This window comes from Penicilliopsis zonata, assembly GCF_001890105.1.
Source record: "Penicilliopsis zonata CBS 506.65 unplaced genomic scaffold ASPZOscaffold_6, whole genome shotgun sequence".
NCBI classification, from domain to species: domain Eukaryota; kingdom Fungi; phylum Ascomycota; class Eurotiomycetes; order Eurotiales; family Aspergillaceae; genus Penicilliopsis; species Penicilliopsis zonata.
The window spans coordinates 1,111,118-1,131,922 of record NW_019208916.1 but is presented as its reverse complement, the minus strand read 5'-3'; the positions used below and the strand labels follow the sequence as shown (position 1 = coordinate 1,131,922).

General features: G+C 55.7%; 7 protein-coding genes across 7 annotated transcripts in view; 3 read left to right on the top strand and 4 right to left on the bottom strand.

Annotated features, from left to right (window-relative positions):
- Positions 1–220: 220 nt before the first annotated feature.
- ASPZODRAFT_151761 (hypothetical protein) lies at positions 221–2,689 on the bottom strand (the record flags this gene model as incomplete). The annotated part of the gene is made up of 4 exons (XM_022725771.1): positions 221–1,834; positions 1,914–2,036; positions 2,099–2,141; positions 2,643–2,689. 4 exons carry the CDS (start codon positions 2,687–2,689, stop codon positions 221–223), a joined length of 1,827 nt encoding a protein of 608 aa, XP_022581746.1.
- A 766-nt stretch (positions 2,690–3,455) lies between these two features.
- Positions 3,456–7,330, top strand: ASPZODRAFT_151760 (hypothetical protein; the record flags this gene model as incomplete). The annotated part of the gene is made up of 8 exons (XM_022725770.1): positions 3,456–3,683; positions 3,742–4,047; positions 4,114–4,624; positions 4,682–4,813; positions 4,869–5,261; positions 5,320–5,530; positions 5,797–6,140; positions 6,192–7,330. 8 exons carry the CDS (start codon positions 3,456–3,458, stop codon positions 7,328–7,330), a joined length of 3,264 nt encoding a protein of 1,087 aa, XP_022581745.1.
- Positions 7,331–7,413: 83 nt separating this feature from the next.
- ASPZODRAFT_64808 (hypothetical protein) lies at positions 7,414–9,843 on the bottom strand (the record flags this gene model as incomplete). The annotated part of the gene is made up of 6 exons (XM_022729263.1): positions 7,414–8,608; positions 8,677–8,824; positions 9,128–9,266; positions 9,482–9,551; positions 9,641–9,709; positions 9,803–9,843. Coding segments are annotated over 6 exons (1,662 nt in total), but the record flags the coding sequence as incomplete, so codon positions are not given.
- Positions 9,844–10,532: 689 nt separating this feature from the next.
- Positions 10,533–11,809, bottom strand: ASPZODRAFT_166455 (hypothetical protein; the record flags this gene model as incomplete). Its single annotated transcript, XM_022726760.1, has 3 exons — positions 10,533–10,542; positions 10,782–10,974; positions 11,035–11,809. 3 exons carry the CDS (start codon positions 11,807–11,809, stop codon positions 10,533–10,535), a joined length of 978 nt encoding a protein of 325 aa, XP_022581743.1.
- A 569-nt stretch (positions 11,810–12,378) lies between these two features.
- ASPZODRAFT_65294 (hypothetical protein) lies at positions 12,379–16,212 on the top strand (the record flags this gene model as incomplete). Its single annotated transcript, XM_022729294.1, has 4 exons — positions 12,379–12,436; positions 12,518–12,588; positions 12,660–12,749; positions 12,826–16,212. The coding sequence occupies 4 exons, from the start codon at positions 12,379–12,381 to the stop codon at positions 16,210–16,212; spliced, it is 3,606 nt and encodes a 1,201-aa protein (XP_022581742.1).
- A 688-nt stretch (positions 16,213–16,900) lies between these two features.
- ASPZODRAFT_141977 (hypothetical protein) lies at positions 16,901–18,402 on the top strand (the record flags this gene model as incomplete). The annotated part of the gene is made up of 2 exons (XM_022724804.1): positions 16,901–17,305; positions 17,365–18,402. The coding sequence occupies 2 exons, from the start codon at positions 16,901–16,903 to the stop codon at positions 18,400–18,402; spliced, it is 1,443 nt and encodes a 480-aa protein (XP_022581741.1).
- A 192-nt stretch (positions 18,403–18,594) lies between these two features.
- The window catches only part of ASPZODRAFT_151756 (hypothetical protein), a gene marked incomplete at both ends in the record, with an annotated part of 2,510 nt that continues 299 nt past the window's right edge, over positions 18,595–20,805 (bottom strand). The window contains 2 exons of the mRNA XM_022725769.1: positions 18,595–18,921; positions 18,999–20,763. Of these exons, the coding sequence (XP_022581740.1) occupies positions 18,595–18,921; positions 18,999–20,763 (2,092 nt within the window). The remainder of the gene's footprint in view (positions 18,922–18,998; positions 20,764–20,805) is intronic.

Here is a 20,805-nt window from a genome sequence, read left to right as displayed (position 1 = left end):
TTCTATTCTCTATATATCTCTGGAATACTCAACAAATGAGGGGTACGCATAGATAAGGCTATCGCCGGCATCGGCAGCTTATCGATAAAGGATCGCTATCGATAGCAAGATTGATAGAGATCAAGACTGAGATAGCAAGATAGATAGAGATTAACTACTAGGGACGGAGTAGTTAACTAGTAGTTAACTGAATAATAAGTAATAGTAGTAACTGGTTATTCTATTGATCCCCCCGTCCCTGGAAGTGGACTTCGAGGACCGCCGCCACGCCGCTCTTCACGCTCTGGATGGCTTCCGGAAGAAGCTGGGCGAGTTCGCCGACCGTCGAGGCATGTCCTGCCCACAGTCTGCCTCCCGCTGCGGCTTTGGCGATGCCCGCGTAGTCCGGCGTGGGATCAAAGGCAACGTTGAGCTCGTCTCGGGTGGCGCGAGAGCCCTCGCCGTCCGGGTGGACGAGCAGCATGCTCTTCTGCGGGGCGTGCCACCCCTTGTTGTTCAGCACGATGGTGAGGATGGGGATCTTGTATCGCCCCGCGATCCAGTAGACCGACCCGGGCACCGAGAAGAGGTACGTCCCGTCGCCCACGATCTGGCACACAAATTTGCCCTGGTTGGATCCCCCGTGCTCCGCGTCGCTCGCCAGCTTGATCCCCAAGGCGCCGCCGCCGGACCAGCCCAGCCCGCCGCCGCCGCAGTTGATCCAGGAGTTCGGCAGGGTCGCCGCAATCTGGTCCCCCACGATGGTGGTGAGAGTCACCGCTTCGATCGCCCAGATGGTGTCTACGGGAGCCTGCCGGCGGAGCTGAGAGATGAGATACGCGCCGTTGAAGGACGCGGCGTCCCCGCCAGCCGGAGCGACGGCCATCTGGGCGATTTCCTGCTTCCGCTGCTTGAAGTCTTCTTCCCGTTTCTTGCGGTGGGCGGCGGCCTCTTCGGAGCTGACAATCTGCTGCAGAGACGCCGTCGCAGCGATGTGCTCGTGGATCTGTCGGAACGCGGTCGGCGTGTGGGCCCGGAAGGTGGCCATGGACGGGATATAGAAGACGGGGATCTGCTGTTTGAGCGGGTCGATGTCGATGTGGACGACCTTGGCCGTCTCCGAGGGCTTGAACATGGTCGGCACCCAGGGGACATCGCAGTCGGCCACCAGGATGAAGTCTGCCGTCCGAATGGCCTCGTGGAGGCCAAACCGCAGACCCAGCCATGCCGGGTGGTCGCCAGGGAAGCACATATCACAGCCACCGGTGTCCAGCACACGTAGGTTGGGTACGGCATCAGCCAGGGCGACCAGTTCTTTCACACCCTGCGCCTGTCGGCCGGTATAGCCCACAATCGCCAGGGGCTCCTTGGCTTTGGCAAGTTCCGACGCGATCAGCTCGACCGCATCGGTCGGCAGCGCACCAGACACGACCGGTTTCCACACATTCTGGTCTAACTTGTAGGGCTTGATCTCCTCCTCCATCACCTCGCGAGCGCAGTATAGATACACCGGGCCCTGGGGATCGCTGGTAGCGAACTGCAACGCGCGGTTGACCAGCTGCTTCACGTTCTTCCCGGTCTTGATCTCCCCCGTGTATCGGCAGTACTGCGCAACGATCTGCTTCTGGTCTGGCACATCCTGAATCCAGTGGATGTACTCGGTACGAGAGCCGAGAACCTCGCCCTCGGCTGTGTATGGAGATAGGCCGGCAAAGATCAGAACCGGAGCCCGCCCGCACGACGCGTTGTGCACTGCGGCACCCAGGCCCTGCGTGCCAACATCGACGTGGACAATCACGCACTGGGGCTTGCCAGTCAAGCGAGCGTACCCATCGGCCATCGAGAGTGCAACCATCTACAGACCCTCGATCAGCAAAAATCCTTCATTCTGTCGCTCACCCTGACGATGGCCAAGCTGCAGGCCAAGAATTTACCTCATTAGGACAGGTGATGATACGGGGGAACTCATTCGGCCTCTCCTTCTGGCCTTTGACCATTGCCTCGATGATTGCAGGGTGATCCGTTCCCAGATTGACGAACACATGAGTAATTCCTGCCTGGATCCCGGGGTCAGCGATCCTGTAGCCTCTCTTTTTCTCCCTCTCTCCCGTCGGCATACCTCCCATAACGCCTCGAAAAAGGCAAAGGCTGCTGTGTAGGGCCTGAACCATCAGTCAGCATCTCTCTCTATATCTCTCGCCTTTGTTAGGCTGTCTAGGGACGCTACATTTTGGGAGAAGTAACCCTAGGGGAGGCAACGAGTGGTAAGCCGGAGAGCGATATCTGAGAGCGCGCGGATTCCAGACACACTGGCGGGACAGAGGGGTGTAAAGAATATTATATCAAGACGATGCACAGGACCTGAGTGTTGCCAATCCCTGGCAACAGGGGATACTTTATAATCGCCCAGCAATCCGCGCGTCTTCTCTCGTCCGAGAGGCCATGAGGGCCTTCAACTTCCGGTGGAATTATCGGCTTTCCTCCGGTTGTTCGGATTCCAGCATTGACCGTGGGACTGCCACCCCCTCAAGGATCCATGATTGGCTTGTAATGAAAGCACACGAGACTCTATTGGCGTTCTGTCTTTCGCTCGCACCCGAGGTTCTAAAACAATCGAGGGAACGCTGAGGGGGGTCTAGGAAGCCTTGGGCATCCCATGCAACCCCGCAGCGGGGTTGTTGTAGCCGGTGGGTGGGCTGTTTATCAGCATCGTGAGGAGATGTGGATTGATTTAAATAAGAGAAGAGGAAATTCTATCCTGGTGGGCGTTCAATAATCCTGGGGGCTGTTGGGCTCTGCCAAATCTCTTGTTGTGGTCGAGTGGAAGGCGTAGAGCTGGTGGTGAATTGTTCTGGCCTGAGGTGTCAACTGTCAACTCGACCATTCCCCAATGGGTCAGGGGAGGGAGAGAGGGGGAAAAGTTTCCAGTTTCCCATCCCACAGACGCGTGGAAACACACAGACAGAGACGGTGTTATCACTCCCCGCTACAAGATTGAGAGCTGTCAGCCTTATCTGCACGAGGTTATAGGGCCCTCATTGGCTTTTACGGGCCTGCAGGGTGCTTGCTTGCAGCGATGGTGTTGCCCTCCAGCCCATAACACAGCGCTTCCGACGCTGAGGGTTGACGACTGTCGTCATGGGAGTGCCCTCCCAGACAGCTAGAATTCCTGAATATACCTAGTCATTCGGTCCGATCGATGTGCCATTACTCGTCACCAGCAAGTGCAGTCCTCGATTTGTCGGTTGGGGCTAAGAAGATTCGCTACGTCATCACAAGCCAGCCGGCGTATCCAAGTGTCCACACCCGATGGCCCCTCCCAGCTGCGCTGCCTAAAAAGACTTATTTAACGCTATCGCCAAGCTCTGGCTTGACATCTTTCGTTTTCTTGGCCTCTACATGATTGAGACGCCAAGTTTCTTGGACAAAAGATTTTCGGAGAACCGAACCAAATTAGTGGTCAGTGATTGAACAAGATGGTCCCATGGAAGGTTTACAGCCAGTGCCGCAGCGACAAAACGGTCAGCTCGGAAATGGCGCAGGATCCGACCCAGAATCCGGAGAAGGTGTTCCATCGTCTGTTCGAGGGGCACCATTTGGGGTCAAATAAGGAGGACGAGGACTGGAAGGGCAAGGATGACTTGCAAAAGGCTGCAGAATGCGGACAGTGGGGGGCTGCCGAACCCAGTAGGCTGTTTCTCGAGGTATGAGGGTGCTCTGGCGTCAGATCATAGACTCAGATGAGTTATTGATTTCATATAGATCTACCGCGATGCCCTTTCTACACTGGAGAAGCATCCAATGGCGGGAGTTGTCTCGCCGCCGTTGATGGGGAGTCGCGGAGTGGTTCCCTTGACGATCGTGGCCCCGCTGCCCGATCTTTGTCGTCACCTTGCGAATTGCTTCGCACGGGCGGAAAAGGAGGTGTTCTTGGCCACCAATTTCTGGATCCACTCCGATGCATCCACGTTGGTCACCAATTCTTTTAGGGAATTATCGAAACGCGCGGGAGAGCGGGGCGAAAAGGTGGTCGTGAAGGTGCTATATGATCGTGGAGATCCTCGCCAGGTGAGTGTTGACTCCATTGCCTTCGGATGATAGGACCAAGCTGATACCGGGTTCCCATTCTTCCAGGTGCTGGAAAATCACCTCGAAGTCGACGTGAAGACTTATGTGAGCGAGAAAGTACAGCTGCCAGCTCCAGAGGAGATACCCAACATCGACCTCCAAGTTGTCAACTATCATCGCCCTGTTTTTGGCACATTCCATACCAAATTTGTCGTCGTGGATCGCCGTGTGGCCTTGTTGCAAAGCAGCAACATTCAAGACAATGACAATCTTGAGATGCTCATCCACGTGGAAGGCCCCATCGTGGACTCTTTCTACGACACTGCTCTCATCTCCTGGGGTAAGCCTCTGGAGCCGCCGCTGCCAATGCTCAACTCCCCTGCCTCGGCAGCTCCAATGCCTACTACCATGGAGGATGTCGAGGATGTGACCGAAACGCCATCGCAGATGCTTCCGGAGCATACTACCACGGATCCTCACTACGACCCAAGTATCCAGCTTGAGGCGCTAAGAATGAATGATGTGGTCAAACCACGCGATGGGGAATCAAGAACCCACGCTGTCACTCGCCATTTGAGTATGTGTTATAAGGATGTTCTGGCCATGTGCTCCCAGACTGACAAGAGACTACCAGACACTACCATCCAGCCTTCGACTACCGGCGATGCACCCGATGAGGACCAGGTGAACCAAATGAAGCCATATGTTCTGCTTCCGCCACATGAACCTTTCCCGATGGCGTTGGTCAACAGAGCACCGTACGGAGGTACGCAACTCCTGACTAGCACAACATGTTGACAAGAATTGACTTTTTACCATAGCCCCGAATCATTCCAACGTTCACACTCCGCAAAACGCAGCGTTCCTTGCGGCCATTAACAACGCCGAGCATTCCATATTCATCCAGACGCCTAACATGAACGCTGAGCCACTGCTGGAGCCGCTCCTTGGGGCGGTGCGCCGCGGTGTGACCGTCACATGCTACCTCTGTTTGGGTTACAATGACGCCGGCGAGCTTCTCCCCTTCCAGAACGGGACGAACGAGATGATCTCCCATCGACTGTACACGTCTCTTGAAACGGATGAAGAGCGGGCTCGCCTGCGGATCCACAACTACGTCGGCAAAGATCAGACACACCCGATCCATAACCATTTCAAACGTCGGAGCTGCCACATCAAGCTGATGATCATCGATGAGAAGGTAGCGATTCAGGGTGCGTATTTGCCACATTGCTCCGTATATCTTGTTTACTTTCTAACGTCAGAGTACAGGAAATGGCAACCTCGACACACAGTCCTACTTCCACAGCCAGGAAGCCAATCTGCTCATCGATTCGCCCACTGTCTGCCGCGCCTGGTTGGAAGCCGTCAACCGGAACCAAAACACCGCCAAGTACGGCCTTGTCAGCCCCAAGGACGGGTGCTGGCATGACCCTGTGACCGGCGAGCTCCCTGAGGGCTCCATCGGCATTGACCCAGGCAGGTTCAGCTGGGCGAAGGGGGCTATCGGTGCGGTGCAGCGGGTGCGAGGAGTGGGTGGTTTTTAATGTACTGGTTTCCTATTGATCTCCTTGTATAGTGTCTATATTCCATACGTATACGGTATATATGAATGAATATAAATATGTGTTCTTTTGAATACGTTTGTACAACTTGTTGTGCCACCAAGTGATAGTCGACGTAACACCGGTGACTACTGGTCCCGAGAATATTTAAGCCCATTACTAGTTACAGGCTCCCTACTCCGAGCATTTCAATATCAATTCCTATGATGGAATACGACCCCCCCATCCGCGAGATAACCCAGTACGTCTTCCACCACGAAATCCCCCCCTCCGACACAGCATGGCCCGCAGCACGCACCGCCCTCCTCGACGCACTCGGCTGCGCCATTGAAACCGCCCACTCCAGCGCCGAGGGGGTTGCACTCCTCGGCCCCGTCGTGGAGGGCAGCAGCACGCCGCACGGGTTCCGCGTACCTGGGACGCGGATTGTGCTGGACCCTGTGCGGGGGGCGTTCAACCTGGGCGTCCTGATTCGGTATCTAGACCACAACGATGCGTTGGGGGGGATGGAATGGGGGCATCCTTCAGGTAATTTCTATCCCAAAGCAGTCAAGACCATCTCCTACTAAACGAATTTAGACAATCTAGGCGCTATTCTAGCTGTGATGGACTGGCTAGACAGATCCACTCACGCCAGAACAATATCGCACACCGGTCCCCCGCTGACGATGCACACCCTCCTCCTGGCGCTGATCAAAGCATACGAGATCCAAGGCTGCTACCAGCTGAAGAATGCGTTCAACGCGTTCGGCCTCGACCACGTCGTACTGGTGAAGCTTGCTTCTGCGGCGGTGGTGGCCTGGCTGCTCGGGTTGAGCGAAGAGCAAACCAACGCGACGATCTCACATGTGTGGATGGACGGCCAGCCGACGCGCGTCTACCGGTCTGCAGGGAATACGATTCCCCGGAAGGGCTGGGCAGCGGGGGACGCATGTATGCGTGCTGTGCATCTTGCTCTCCTGGTTCGTAAAGGGCAGCCGGGGGCCCCCGGGGCGCTGAGCTCGGTGCCCTTTGGTTTCTACGCGCGCACGTTCGGAGCGACGCGTGGGTTCGAGTTTGCCCGGCCCTTTGGGACATGGACGATCCGCAATGTGCTTTTCAAAGTCATGCCGGTCGAGGGACACGCCATCGCTGCGGTCGAGGCGGCGTTGGTGCAGCGGCGGAAATTGGATCACCTGGGATGCACGCCGGCGCAGATTGCCAGGATCGAGATCCGGACCACCGCGGCGGCGGACTTGATCATCAACAAGCGTGGGAGACTGCGGAATGCTGCTGACCGGGACCATTGTCTGCAGTATGTGGTCGCGCTGGCTCTGCTGAAGGGGGCGGTGCCTGAGGTCCGCGACTATGCTGACGGCAGCCCGTGGGTGACGAGTGCGGAGCTCGATGCATTACGTGGGAAAATGGTGGTTCGCGTGGACGAACACCTCACGAGGGATTATCTTGATCTGGGCAAGAAGAGCATCGGCTCTGCGGTTACAGTTCGTCTGCAGGACGGTTCCATCCTGGAGGAAGTCCTGGTACAATATCCCGTTGGCCATGTCAAGAACCCAGCAACAGCCGGCATGGTAGATGAGAAGTTCAAGAAGAACATGCGGCTCATGTTCTCAGAGGCAGAGATTGCTCACGTAGTCCGAGCAACCAAAGATGATACTTTCAAGATTATGGATTTCGTCGACTTGCTTGTCCGACCAGCCTCGGCTAGTCCGAGGCTTTAAGTGGTGTGTATAGCTAGTAGCTACCTGTCATTATATAGAAAAAGAAATATCCAAGAGACCGCCTTTCAACATAATCCGGTGCACTATTCAATCTTCCCCACCCCCTGCAGAGTCAAGTAGACATCGGTCCCCCATCCCCAAAGACTTTGAACGGCAATGCTTCCGCCAAAATATTCCGCATATGCTCTGCTGAGCGGCAAGCCATATCCCAGCCCGGCTATGCTGCTTAACTGGCCGCCACTGGCCGAAATGGTGTTCAGAGCATCCATGGTACCGTTCTCCGAGGATTGTGCGTCATTGTCGGAGAAGGTGGTGAAGCTGTACGACCAGATATGCGGCAAGACGGCGGGAGGGATTCCGCCACCACGATCCCTGATCCGGATCGTGATGCTCTGTGAAGACGGGGTCGAGTACCGGATAGATTCGTTCGCGTCTGCCGTACCACGGACGGTATCGTCGATCTGAAAATTGACGTCTGTGTCGGGATCAAGCCCAGAAGTCTGGCTGTGGAGCACGTCCCACACCTGGTGCGCAGGGACGTCTGGTGCCGCAGCAATGGTGACCTCGATCGGTTCGCGTTCTTTGCCAGCCTCCACAGACGCCCGGAAAGCATTCTTCAACAGCTCTGTGATGATGTATTCGACATGCACAGGAACATGGGCGAACGACGCATCTGGCTCTCCACCAATGACGACGCGGGGTCGGACGCCGTACTTGAGTTCGCAGATCTCCCCGACAAAGTCCTCGCAAAGTTTAATGATCCGAGCAGGCTGGAGGGCCGTATCGATGACTCCGATATAGTTGGATGGGGCAACGACCTTGGGGGAAGACGCTTGACCGCTGCCGCCGCCAACCGGCTGCGAAGCAAAATGGAGAGCTAGGTGTTGTTCGGCAATTAAGCGGGTTCCAATCCGCGCACGAAGATGGGTATCGAGGAATCGGGTAACGTCTGCAGGGCTGACATATTTCCTGCACTCCAGGAATCCCCGGGCGAGGATCGGGATGGTGTTGGTATGTGTATGCACTAGGTCTGCCAGCACATCTGCAAACTGGTTCTCCTCTTCCAGCGTGGTGATCTGCCGCTTCTGATACGGGAGCAACGTCGAGAGCGAGTGCAGGTAGTTGTTATAAATCTTGGAGACGTGAGGATTCGACACGACGATAAACGGTAGATTTCGCAGAGCCTGGATCCGAGACGCCAGACGAGCAGGCAAAAGCGATAGGGTGAAATTAGCTGAGGCCAAGAGGGCCTCCTTCGATAACGGCGGTCGGCCATGTCTGCTCGGTGTGTCGTTAGTCGTGAGTCATTTCTGTCATCCATCTCAATAGCAATAGTAGCCACTCACTTGAGCAAGTCAGCAAGCGTCAACGGCCGCCGCCGGCTCGCAGCTAGTCGTGCAACATCATCGTTCGCAACGTCGGTCGAAGCTGAACGCTGTGCCAACTTGGGTCTGGGCAGCGGTGACGTCGTGGAGAGACGCGTGCGAGGGCAGGCTTTGCTAAGCGCCACCGGAGTAGCCGACAGCCTACATCCGTGGGGAAAATTCCAGACAGGTCTTGGAAAGCCCATCGTTCAGCCCAGCCATACTGCACAAGGCAAAATCATCTCCAATCCGAGGAAGCAGGGGGGGTTTCGGATAGTCAAGGGCGAAAGACCTGGGAGTCGAAGCCGGGCGGCAGAATTTATCGGGCGGTGAGTATTAGCATTATTAACAAAACAATAGGATCCTATTGACAGCATTACGCTGGGGGATTAGAGTAGTGTATAGAGTAAGAGAAGCCTATAGGGTAGTGGACTGAAATACGGGAAGTTGCGATAGTCAATATCACATATGATATCATGTACTCTAGTAGTAGTATTTATGATGCTATACAGTAGTATATATTCGATTCTTCGTGAATAGACAGACACAAGAAAAGACGCGGAGTACAATATCTACAACACGTGGAGGGACAGTTGGTATGCGGCAGTTCTCGAATCATAGTACAGAATTGCATAGAAAGTGCATCACTCATACATCTGCTGAGGTCCTTGACAAAACGAACAAGGAAAGAGATCTCAAGATGGATTCATCATTCGTTGCATATTATGGGTGCTGAGCGTGTCTTGTATTGCCAACCGATAGCATGCGTCTATTGAGTCTTCATAACGCCGTCCTGCTCCACGTGGATATGATCGTTTGATTCCAGGGAACGCACCGCGTTATCCGGGTACTCGACACTGGTAGCAAGAAGAACGATCGGTCAGTAAGGAGTCAAGGGACGACAGAGAGACTCGGAGAGGGAAAGAGAGAGGGCGACGGCACTCACGTGAACCCCTTGATGAGGCTGTACTCATGCTTGATGATTCCTCCGGCAGCCTTCGCATCATCCTTGGCCCTGTGGAGTAGGAGGAAGTGGTTAGCCAAGGGATAGCCAAGGGATATCCGCGAGCTATCATCGGAGAATGGGTTGTGCATAGGCACTGCCTACTTTTCAAGCTGCTCGGCCGGGGCACCGTCCTTGAGAGTGATCTAGACAGGGTCAGTACAACGGATCCAGAAAACAACAGTGACTAAGGCAGACCATACGTTATAGAGAGGCATTTTTCCTTAATGCTTAGAAAAAAAAATAGACAATAGAGGTCGTATGGAACGAGACAGAGGTCGGTCTGCGGTGAGGGAGTATCGTTGTTGTGGCTGGGAAGAAGCACGGTGAGGCGGGGGAGGGGCACGGCGAGGGTTTTATACCAGGCGGCCGTGACTCAATCGCAGCAAACCGATAACAGGGCGAACGAAGCGATGGTGAATCGAGTGGCTGACGGCTTCGAGGCTTGGCGCTCCCACGGGGGGAAAGGGAAACCTTGGAAGATCCATTACGCCATCTGTTCTGCACGATGATTCTCGATCACCATCGCCTGACCAGGCAGAACCGTTCCGTACACATCCATAATCCTCGGGTATAGGCTACAGATATACGCCATTCTCATTGTTTTTTCTGTTCTAGAGGCCAATAAGGACACCTCCCTGCGGCCTATCTATCCCAGGTACAACAGACCACCAGGAACAACCGTCACACAAGACGTCGTCTGATCGCGGCCCTCCCTCTACGTCAGACGAAGCGGGGGATTTGCATCATGACTGATGGTCACGTGGCGATAGGGATACCCTGTAGGCTGTAAGGCTGTAACGATACCGTACGGAGCAGTCGACGTAGATGTGCTCTATGCGTACCTAGGTACTTTAGGTAGGTACCTAGTCTACTAACTGTGGACTGTGGATTGTATCTCAGGTATAGGCATCCACTTGCTATGTGCTGGTGTCTGCTAGGTATAATTCGCTAAAGTCCTTGCTGAATGATGAAACCGGACGCCAAATAATCAAATGAAACCAATGGTTCGCCCATTATAATATACAGCAGGTCAGATTTGCGAACAAGTCATTGCCTAGGTCTCCGCTATACACCAACGTACCCGGCCTCGTCCTCCTTGTCTTCGCGAGCGGGCATCTTCAACCCGTGCATCCCGGTATACTTGGGAGACTCGGGCTGTGTCCACCCCTCCAGCACTCCCGGATCTGCCAGTTTATAAACCTCCACACCGAGGGGGCGGGTGGTTGATCCCATGTCACCTTCTTTGTCATCCCAGCCCCAGTTTGAAAGATCGCCTGCGGGAATTATGTGTCAGCCATGGTTGATCCCTTCTGTTGATAGATAAGATCCCTTACCACCGGGACAAGCAGACAAGGCGCAGAGTACATCGACTTCAGCAAAGAATTCAAAATACTCTCCTGGCTTCGCTGGCGACGTCTCCATGAAATACTTGCCCTCCTCGGTCAGCCCCGTCACCTGGAAGACGTTCAGCACATCGTGCACATCCAGCTCCGTCAGACCAAACGGAGCAACAGCGCGGGTAAGGTTCGAGTGGCAGTGGAAATCAAAAGTATCTCCGCCCATCAAGATATTCACGTATGGGTCACATCTGGTACCCAGCAGATCGTGCACCCGTCCTCCCCATTGCGAAGTTGGAAACCCGTCCTCTTTGCGCTCTCCGTCAGGCCCCAGGACCTCATGCAGTTGCCCACCCCCCAGCGAGTCGCCGGTGATGGTGACAAGCGGTCGAAGGTATGGCAGGTTGGACCACAGACGGTCCCCGACGGAAACGTGCGAAGCGTGGATCTGGCGCGTGCGAGACGCCCACAGTCGCTCACGGGGGTTGTTCGCGTTCCAGATGTTCAGATCGCCCACCTGGGGTCCCTTGGGAGTCGTGAGGCGACAGACATGGCCCGCCGGGACCACCCACGCCTGAGCAGAGCACGGTCGGATAACAAACGACGATTGAAGCGTTCGCGCAGTGGGATCAGAAGCAGTCGCAGAGATAGACCGGTAGACGGGGGACGTAGTAACGAAGACGTTCGAGCCAGGCAGTGGCGTGTACGCTGGAGGAGGGCGTCGGCCAACAGACATTGCTACCCTTCCTGCTTGTTTGGGCGCTTCACCCATATCGACACGGTAGAAAGACGTTGCGAGTAGTCGTGCTGGTAGTAGAAGAACAGAACCCAAGGCTCTGGCTGGTCCTTTATCGCCCCAGGAGCAAATCCCTTATCTGTCTCATCTTGACCGTGGCAAACCCCGCTCCAGCCTTGCTTTTGTCCACTCTCTGTAAGTCTCCTCCGATGCCGCTGGCCCGCTGCGAATGACAATCTTCGAGATAACAGATAACCAGAGGGCCGCCGGGCCGACGAATGAGGGTTGAGCCCTTATCGCGACTCCGACCGGCCCGATCTTGAATGGCTGCCTTAGGCAATGATAGTCTGTCAGGTGATCTTTTTGTCTAATCTGTATTGGGACTAGCGCATCTGCGGATACACTAGTCTGCGCTAAACCAGATCAGGACTCGAGCTGCCGGCGTATGGAAAATTCCGCTCCGGGATGCGGCAGAAAATAATAATTTTAGTCGGGGAGACCAGAAGCTGCTGAGGCTTCTTCGAGCGGACAGGCGGACTATTGTTGCTGGTAGGAAGGGAGTCTCTGACGAGGTTTCCTCAGTTTCCTCACCCCTGCTGCCAAAAATGGACACGCAGTCGAACAGGGCGCATCGCCCCACGAAAGAGAAGAAGAAATTTGAAGGTAAAGCCGCCGTTGCGGACTGATAGCTCTGCTTCGCTTGCCAGAGATGTTTTCGCTAATACAGGGAAATTATCACCATAGGTTCAAATCCCAAAGCCTTCGCCTTCTCGAACCCTGGGAAAGGGAATAGGCAGGCAGCGCGTTCCCACGATGTAGGATCAAACTTGAAGTCTTGAGGGAAAGAAAAAGAAACGGTTGGAGCTGATAAGATGTGATTGTTTAGGTCAAAGAGAAAAGATTCCATGTGCCCCAAGTCGATCGCATCCCTGAGGAGGCTCCTCCGATTGTGGTGTCTGTGGTTGGACCTCCAGGAGTACGTTTGCTCGGCCCCAGTGTGGTGAAATGTGTGGCGGTTCAAGGATGCTAACACTCATGGAATTGGTAACTAGGTTGGAAAGACCACCTTGATCAAATCGTTGATCCGCCGGTATACAAAGCAGACTCTCAGCTCACCTCAGGGGCCTTTGACCGTGGTCACCTCGAAGCGGCGGCGCCTCACGTTCTTCGAATGCCCGTCTGATTCTCTGGCGAGTATGATCGACACGGCCAAAGTTGCGGACATTGTCCTCCTCATGATCGATGGGAACTACGGGTTCGAGATGGAGACTATGGAGTTTCTCAACGCCCTGGCCGCAAGTGGTATGCCGGGTAACGTTTTCGGCATTCTGACCCATCTGGATCTCTTCAAGAAGCAGAGCACGTTGCAGGCCGCTAAAAAGCGGTTAAAGCATCGGTTCTGGAGCGAGCTCTACCAAGGTGCCAAGCTTTTCTATCTCTCAGGCGTTATGAACGGCCGCTATCCCGATCGCGAAATCCACAACCTGTCTCGATTCCTGTCCGTGATGAAAAACCCTCGACCCTTGGTCTGGCGTAATTCCCACCCCTATGCGCTGGCTGATCGGTTTTTGGACGTCACTCCGCCCACAGAAATTGAGGAGAACCCCAAATGCGACCGCACCGTCGCTTTGTATGGTTATCTCCGCGGCACGAACTTCCCGGCACAAGGGGCACGAGTACATGTTCCCGGTGTAGGTGACCTTACGGTCTCTGAAATCGAGTCTCTCCCTGATCCTTGCCCAACACCATTCATGGATAAGGAGATGGCCAAAGCAGCAGGCAAGTCTGGAAGGCGGAAGCTGGGCGAAAAGCAAAAGCTGCTTTTCGCACCTATGTCTGATGTTGGCGGTGTTTTGGTTGATAAAGATGCCGTCTACATTGACGTGAAGACTTCTACATTCAACAGAGATGACGAAGAGTCCGAAGATGAAGACCGTGGCTTGGGTGAACAGCTGGTTGTTGGGCTACAGAATGAACGAAAACTGCTGGGAGAGGCGGATGCCGGCATCCGGCTGTTTCGCAGCGGTGAGACCATCAACAAAACCGATGTAGATCACAATGGCGCAGAAGGAAGAAAACAGAGGAGAAATATCCGAGTCGTTGACGGCGAAAAAGGCACACAAGATTTGTCCGACGATGAAGGGTTCGAGAGCGTGGATGAAGAAGAAGAAGAAGAGCAGGACTTTGAAGATGGTGATGAGGATGACGAAGACTTCAGCGGTGATGAAGCTGATGCCGGGATTTCTGCTCCCGCTGATTTCGAGACGAGCTTCAAGGAGAGACAGAACGGCGACATTCGTCGAGAAGATGGGGATCTTGCTTTCGCCGACAGTGACTCTGACCTCGGCTCAATCTCGTCTGTCGAGGAGCAGGAATTAGAGAGCGGACCAGAAAGCGATGACATGGATGAAGAGGACGATGAAGATGACGACGGCGCCGCTCGTTGGAAGAACAACATGCTCACTACTGCCAAAGCTCTTCGTGGGAAGCGACCCGCCTTTCGCGTTACTGATTTATCCCGCATGATGTACGATGACACGATCTCGCCATTCGATGTTATTCGTAGATGGAGCGGCCAGGATCAGGACGATGAGAACGACGAGGAGAACGAGGATGATGAGGATGATGATGATGCCTTCCTGAAGAAGACCAATGCCGAGCAGGAAGATCAATCTGACTACCGTGCCATCCCAGAGTACGACTACGAGGAGCTTGAGAGAAAGTGGCGTGACGAGGAAATGATCGAATCGTTAAGGAAACGCTTCGTCACTGCCAGGCTGTCAGGAAATGATGGTGATGGAGAAGATGAGGACGATGATGATGCTTTCGATGAGGATGAAGGTGAAGGCGATGGTGATTTCGAGGACTTGGAAACGGGAGAGGTTTTCAACGGCATTAAAGATGATGAGGAGGAGGAGGACAACGACGACGACGAAAATGATGCAGAGGAAGAAAAGGCTGAAGAGGGCCCTGCTGATCTCGAAGCCGAGCGTGAACGCAACGCGAAGCGCAAGGAGGAACTCAGGCTACGCTTTGAGGAAGAGGACCGGGAGGGCTTTGGCAATGCCAAGGATAACTCTCGAAACCCCGGGGAACCAGGCGACGAACAATTTGCCGAGGATCAATGGTACGACATGCAAAAGGCGAAGATGCAGAAGCAATTGGACATCAACCGCGCCGAATTCGACACCTTAGATCCCGTCTCGCGGGCTAGAGCTGAAGGGTTCCGAGCCGGGACCTACGCTCGCATTGTTCTGGAGAAGGTTCCCTGCGAGTTCGCGATCAAGTTCACCCCGCGCTTTCCGGTCATCGTTGGTGGCCTGGCTCCGACAGAAGATCGTTTTGGATATGTGCAGGTTCGCATCAAGCGTCACCGCTGGCATAAGAAGATCCTCAAGACCAACGACCCGTTGATCTTCTCTCTGGGTTGGCGGCGTTTCCAGACCTTGCCGATCTACAGCACGTCGGACAACCGGACCCGTAACCGGATGCTCAAGTACACGCCCGAACATATGCACTGTTTCGGTACCTTCTACGGACCCCTTGTGGCGCCCAACACCGGTTTCTGCTGTGTCCAGTCCTTCTCGAACAAGACCCCCGGCTTCCGTATCGCCGCTACAGGCGTGGTTCTCAGCGTGGACGAGCACACTGAGATTGTGAAGAAGCTCAAACTGACTGGCCATGCGTACAAGATCTTCAAGAACACTGCGTTCATCAAGGATATGTTCAACTCGTCCCTCGAGGTCGCCAAGTTTGAGGGTGCTTCCATCCGCACCGTATCCGGTATTCGTGGTCAGATCAAGCGAGCACTGGCCAAGCCCGAGGGTTGTTTCCGTGCTACCTTCGAGGACAAGATCCTGATGAGCGACATTGTCTTCCTGCGGGCCTGGTATCCGATCAACCCCCACCGCTTCTACAATCCCGTCACCAACCTTCTCGATATCGAAAAGGAGTCTGGTGATGACAAGGGATGGCACGCGATGCGCCTGACTGGCGAAGTCCGTCGCGATCAGGGCATCCCGACGCCGCAAAACAAGGATTCCGCCTACCGGCCCATCGAGCGTCAAACACGCCATTTCAACCCTCTCCGGGTGCCCAAACAGCTGGCGGCCGATCTCCCTTTCAAGTCGCAGATCACCAAGATGCGCAAGCGGCAGGACCAGACGTACCTCCAGAAGCGGGCCGTGGTCCTGGGCGGCGAGGAGAAGAAGGCCCGCGACCTGATGCAGAAGCTCAACACGCTGCGCAACGAGAAACAGGCGAAGCGGGCCGTCAAGCAGGAGGAGCGCCGACAGGTCTACCGTGCCAAGGTCGCCGATGGACTGGAGAAGAAGGCGGCGCGCGAGAAGAGGGAGAAGAACGAGTTCTGGCAGCGCGAGGGCAAAAAGCGCAAGAATGAGGACGGCGAGGGTGGCGGGCGGTTCAAAAAAAAGAAGTAGGGATCTTGCTGCATTGGTACGGCGTTCAAAACAAAAAGTGATTGTCTATAAGATAGTCTTCATTCCATACGGAGTATATACCAGTCATTGTCGAGTAACTTCTCTCTCAGTATTTTTGCCTAATGTTTTCTGCCTGACAGCTCAGGCCGCAAATCACACACGTGACCGCGCGGCGGACGTCGGGACGCGTCCGCCAGCAGACGGAAAGTCGTCGTCGCGGTGAATTCTGGTTTTGCAATCACCACCGCCCAGAAACAAGACCAGGCTGCGGCTGCACGATCTCCAGCTGCCAGCAGGAGAGACTGTCTGAAGCTCCAACCATCCTCCGCCGAGTGCTCCTGGGCAAGTCCCGTTGAACGCTTGCCTGGTGGGGAGAAGAGGTCTTGAACCGATTGCGTCGGCAGTGGCACCCCCGCGTGCTCGTGTTAACTAGTGGAGCTCTGCTCCCTTGCAGTGTTATCCAGAACACCTACGAGTTTATATATTACATATCGTGCATACACTGCATAGTGGACTATTGTTGTGTCTTTCTGCATCTTTGACGTCTTGGTTTTGACCGCGGGATAATCCCGTGTCGAGCCATCGTGACCAGAGCCCTGTGTTTGTTTGCATGCCAACCGCTGGCCGGTGGCGTCTATTGCTATATCTCTTTTTTTATATTGCCTGTTGGAAGATTGGACCTCCAGCAATGAATCCTAGGAATGAACAGTCGAATGGCGGAGAAGAACGGCCTGCTGCGCTGGGAGATCTCCCGTTCCCAAGCAAGGGCCGCTCCCCTCTTTCGCAGGCTTCCGGGTTGGTGGGATCGGACGATCGCTTTCTAGATGTACAAAAGGACTCGTCGCAGCAAATGCATTCGATTGATGAACATGGTGGCGCTGATCCGGGAAACACTCTGACGACCGCGAGCACATCATCAATACTCAAATCCGAACCAACAAGCAATGGTGCAGGCAGTTCATCCAGCTTGAGGGTCTCCGGGCATAAAAGGACTGCGACTGGCGAGATTAAGCCTCGCTCGGAGGTTGCAGGAATGCATGAGTCGGACGCGAACGGGGTTTCTGGAATATCAAAGGGAAACAGAATCATCGAGGTAACCGATATCATCCCTCACTCTCAGTGATCCCCCCGGCTTACTGACTCGATTTCAAGCTATCTATGCAACTCCGCGCGCGTCTGAAATACGCGGCTGCCCAAGTTGAGAAGAACCGACGGTCCTCTCGCGATCTAGACAGCGAACTTCCCAAACGATGGCCGCAGAGCGCTTCTCCTACCCTGTTGGCAGCTGCAATGGAAGGCCCCTCTCAGATACGATTGCTGGACAATCTTTCGCCGGAGGGCTCAATAGCCTCGGCGCCGGATTGCCCTGGGTTTCCCTCGCCCGGTCGGTCGTATATAGCTCCTCTGGAGCCACATCGATACGCTCGACCCCAAATATCTCCCAAGAAAGCCTTCCAAGGACCAAAACTTGCCCCTCCTCTTGATCTCACCATCACCAGTAACCAGGCGGGCCGACGACGGCGACCGAACCCAAATCAGAATGGACAGCCATTGAATTACGATCCTTACCCTCGTCACAAGCGTCACCATTCGGAACAGGAGTTTGGTCTGCCCCGATCGGCCACCAGCACCCCAAAAGTCCTGGTTCCAGGGACTCCTCCACTACGGTCAACTCCTCAGACTATGAGCAGTTTTGCTCAGCATAACAATTCGCATGCGTTCGCCAAGCCGCGCACGCATTCACAGAATGCTCTTATGGAACAGGACGCAATCGAAACGCTGCTATTCATGTCCAGCCCGGAGAACTCGGGGTATCATCCCAGCCCGCAGCACAAACCCATCGTACGGCCCATGAGCACCGACACGTCGCTCAGCACCCGAGCCAGTCCGCCGCGGCGTCATGCAAATGGATACCCCAACTCGCAGAGCACCGCGCCGTCGTCTCAACAGAGCTACGCCCATGCTCCACCACCGCCAGCAGCAGCAGCAGCAGCACCACCACCACCACCCTCCGCGTTCTCCAAAAGGGCGATCGGGCTCGAGGCGCATGCTGGGGATGAAATCGACCGCATGCTCGACCAAATGGACAGCGAGAGCGAGAGCGAAAGTGCCGTGTTTCCCTCTCACCAGTTGGATACTGGACGGGACCGCGCGGGAATTCGCGGGTCCGTAAGATACGCATCGAGATAGTATACAGTCCAAGACACATCAATGCATAGTTGAGTGCAGTCTTAACGTTATAAAATGCATACACCAGTTTCAAGCCGGTGAATTATTTTAGAATAGTAGCAATCTATCTGCAAGTGATATACTTGTACACAAGTCCCGTATTTAGCTCTCCATATTTGCTCGCTCTCTCTCTCTCTCTCTCTCCCTCTCTCTTTAACCCCAATTATCCTCGTCCTCGGCAACATCATAGTCGACCTCGTTGGCCGCGGCGCCGTCCTTTTTCATCGCGTCCGACTGCATCGAGTCCATCGCGGAATCCATCTCTTCATCTCCCGCGTTCTTCTCCGGGACCCCGGCTTGGGTTGTCGCCGGAAACGCGATGGGCGGGTTAGCCACCCAGGACAACTGCACTTCGCCCACAGAGGGAATAGCCCAGGGACTGAACATGAACTTCTCGGCGAGATAGCGTTCCTTGAAGGCGACGATCAGCGAGTCTGGCTGGTTAGGGTTCTGCTCGATGGATTCGTATTCGCCGATGCCCTGATCAGAGATATTAGAAACCGGCATGATCAAATAGTAAAACAAGATGGTAAAAAAAAAAAAAGGAAAAGTCTTACAATCAAGTACTGGCGCAAGGCTTCATCCTTGTCCGAATCAAACTGGACGCCCGACACGGCCACCCGTCGAGGCCGATTATCCAGCCGGAGCACACCGCCACGCCCACGAGGGGTGATGCCGCCACGCCCACGACCGCGATATGAAGAAGAAGAAGAAGAAGGGTCGTACCCGCCGCGACCGCGAGGGACAAAGGACCCTCGGGCGCGGTAGCTACCGGCGTACGCGCCTCTACTGCCCCGGCCGCGATAGGTCGAGCCAGCGCCGGGCTCGCCGCCGTTCTCCGGGTCGATGCCTAGGCTCTTGGCTTCGGCTTCCAGGGCGGCCAGCTGGGCGCGGAGCTGCTTCGTCTGCTCGCTTACATTCTCGTCCGCGGCGTCGCCGCCGGTCATCGGCTCACCATCATCGGGCGCGGTGTCCATATCTCCGGGGACGTCCGGGGTGGTGCCGTTGCTGCTGGCACCGAGGTTCTTCCCGGAGAGCCGCTGCATGAGCCGGGCCTTCTCCTCCTGCTGTTTCTTGAAGAGCTCCTCGCGCTGTCTCTCCAGGGCCAGCTTGGCGGCCTCGGTCTCCTTGCGTTTCTTGAGTTTCTCTTCGTGGGCCCGCTGGGCCTCATCCTGCTGCCGCTGGAACTGTTCCGGATCGAACGCTGGGTCCTCGGCAGCAGGCCCGCCGTCTGGCCTCTCGGACCGCCCGTGGCTCGGTTTGTGCCAGTATACCTTGACGAAGCGGTTGTCGAAGATCACCTTGGGGCTAGACCACGCGCGCTTCGCGGCGTCGTAGCTGTCGTACTTGACTAGGGCTAGCCGTCGGGGCGGCTGCAGCGTGATGTCGACAATGTCGCCGTACTGGGAGAAGAACTCGCGCACGCTCCCCTCGTCGAATTTGTCCTCGGGGATCTGCTCGACGACAATGGTCGTGATCGAGCGGTCCTCGTTCGGGCCCGCCGCCGAGTAATCAGAACGCCCGCCGCCCCGGCCGCGCGACGAGGCCGCAAACCCGCCGCGATCGCCTCCCCCTCGCCCGCGCCCGCGCCCGCCTCGGTATCCGCCGTCCTGATTCCGGCGTCCGTCCATCACGATACTCGAGGATTTTGGGTCGTACTCGTGGTCCCCCGTTTGTTCGTGGGTATACGGGCACGCTGCGCCCAGGTAGCAGATGCCCTGCGTCTCGTAGAATGGACAGCGCTGTGAGCTCTTCCCTGTCATCTGGTCGGGCAGTGGCGGGCCGCCAGCCGCGGGCGGCATGGGCAGGGGCGGCATCCCAGGCATCTGAGGGAACCCCATACTCTGAAGCGCCATCATCGCCGCCATCGGATCGTTCTGGTCGAACGGGGGGAACCCAGGGGGCATCACAGGGAATCCGCCCGCCGCCGCCGCCGCCGGACCAGGGAATTGACCCGCCGCACCGGGAGGCATTCCTGCTGCCGGGCGACCGTCTCGACCAGGCCAGTCTCCGCGGCCACCCCCGCGGCCGCGTCGAGGGGTCTTAAACGTCCGGTTGGTATAGCTTGTGTCATCGCGCTCCTGGTCCGCCTGGAATCCCTCCTGGAAGGTCCGCTTGCGGTTCATCCCCGCGCCATTCTCCGGTCCGCTGCGTGGTCCACCTGCCGGTCCTGAAGACGGGTTGAATCCCAGAGACTGCTGGGGCGCGTGCGAGAGGGATTGGCCCAGTTGCAGTTGCGGTTGCGGTGCCACGGGAGGAGCGGCCGTGGTCTTGGGGGCAAAGGTATCGAAAAGCTCGTCGACAAAGCTGGCGGTATCTAGACTATATTCAGAACCATTGCTTCCAATAATTTCCCCTTTCGCC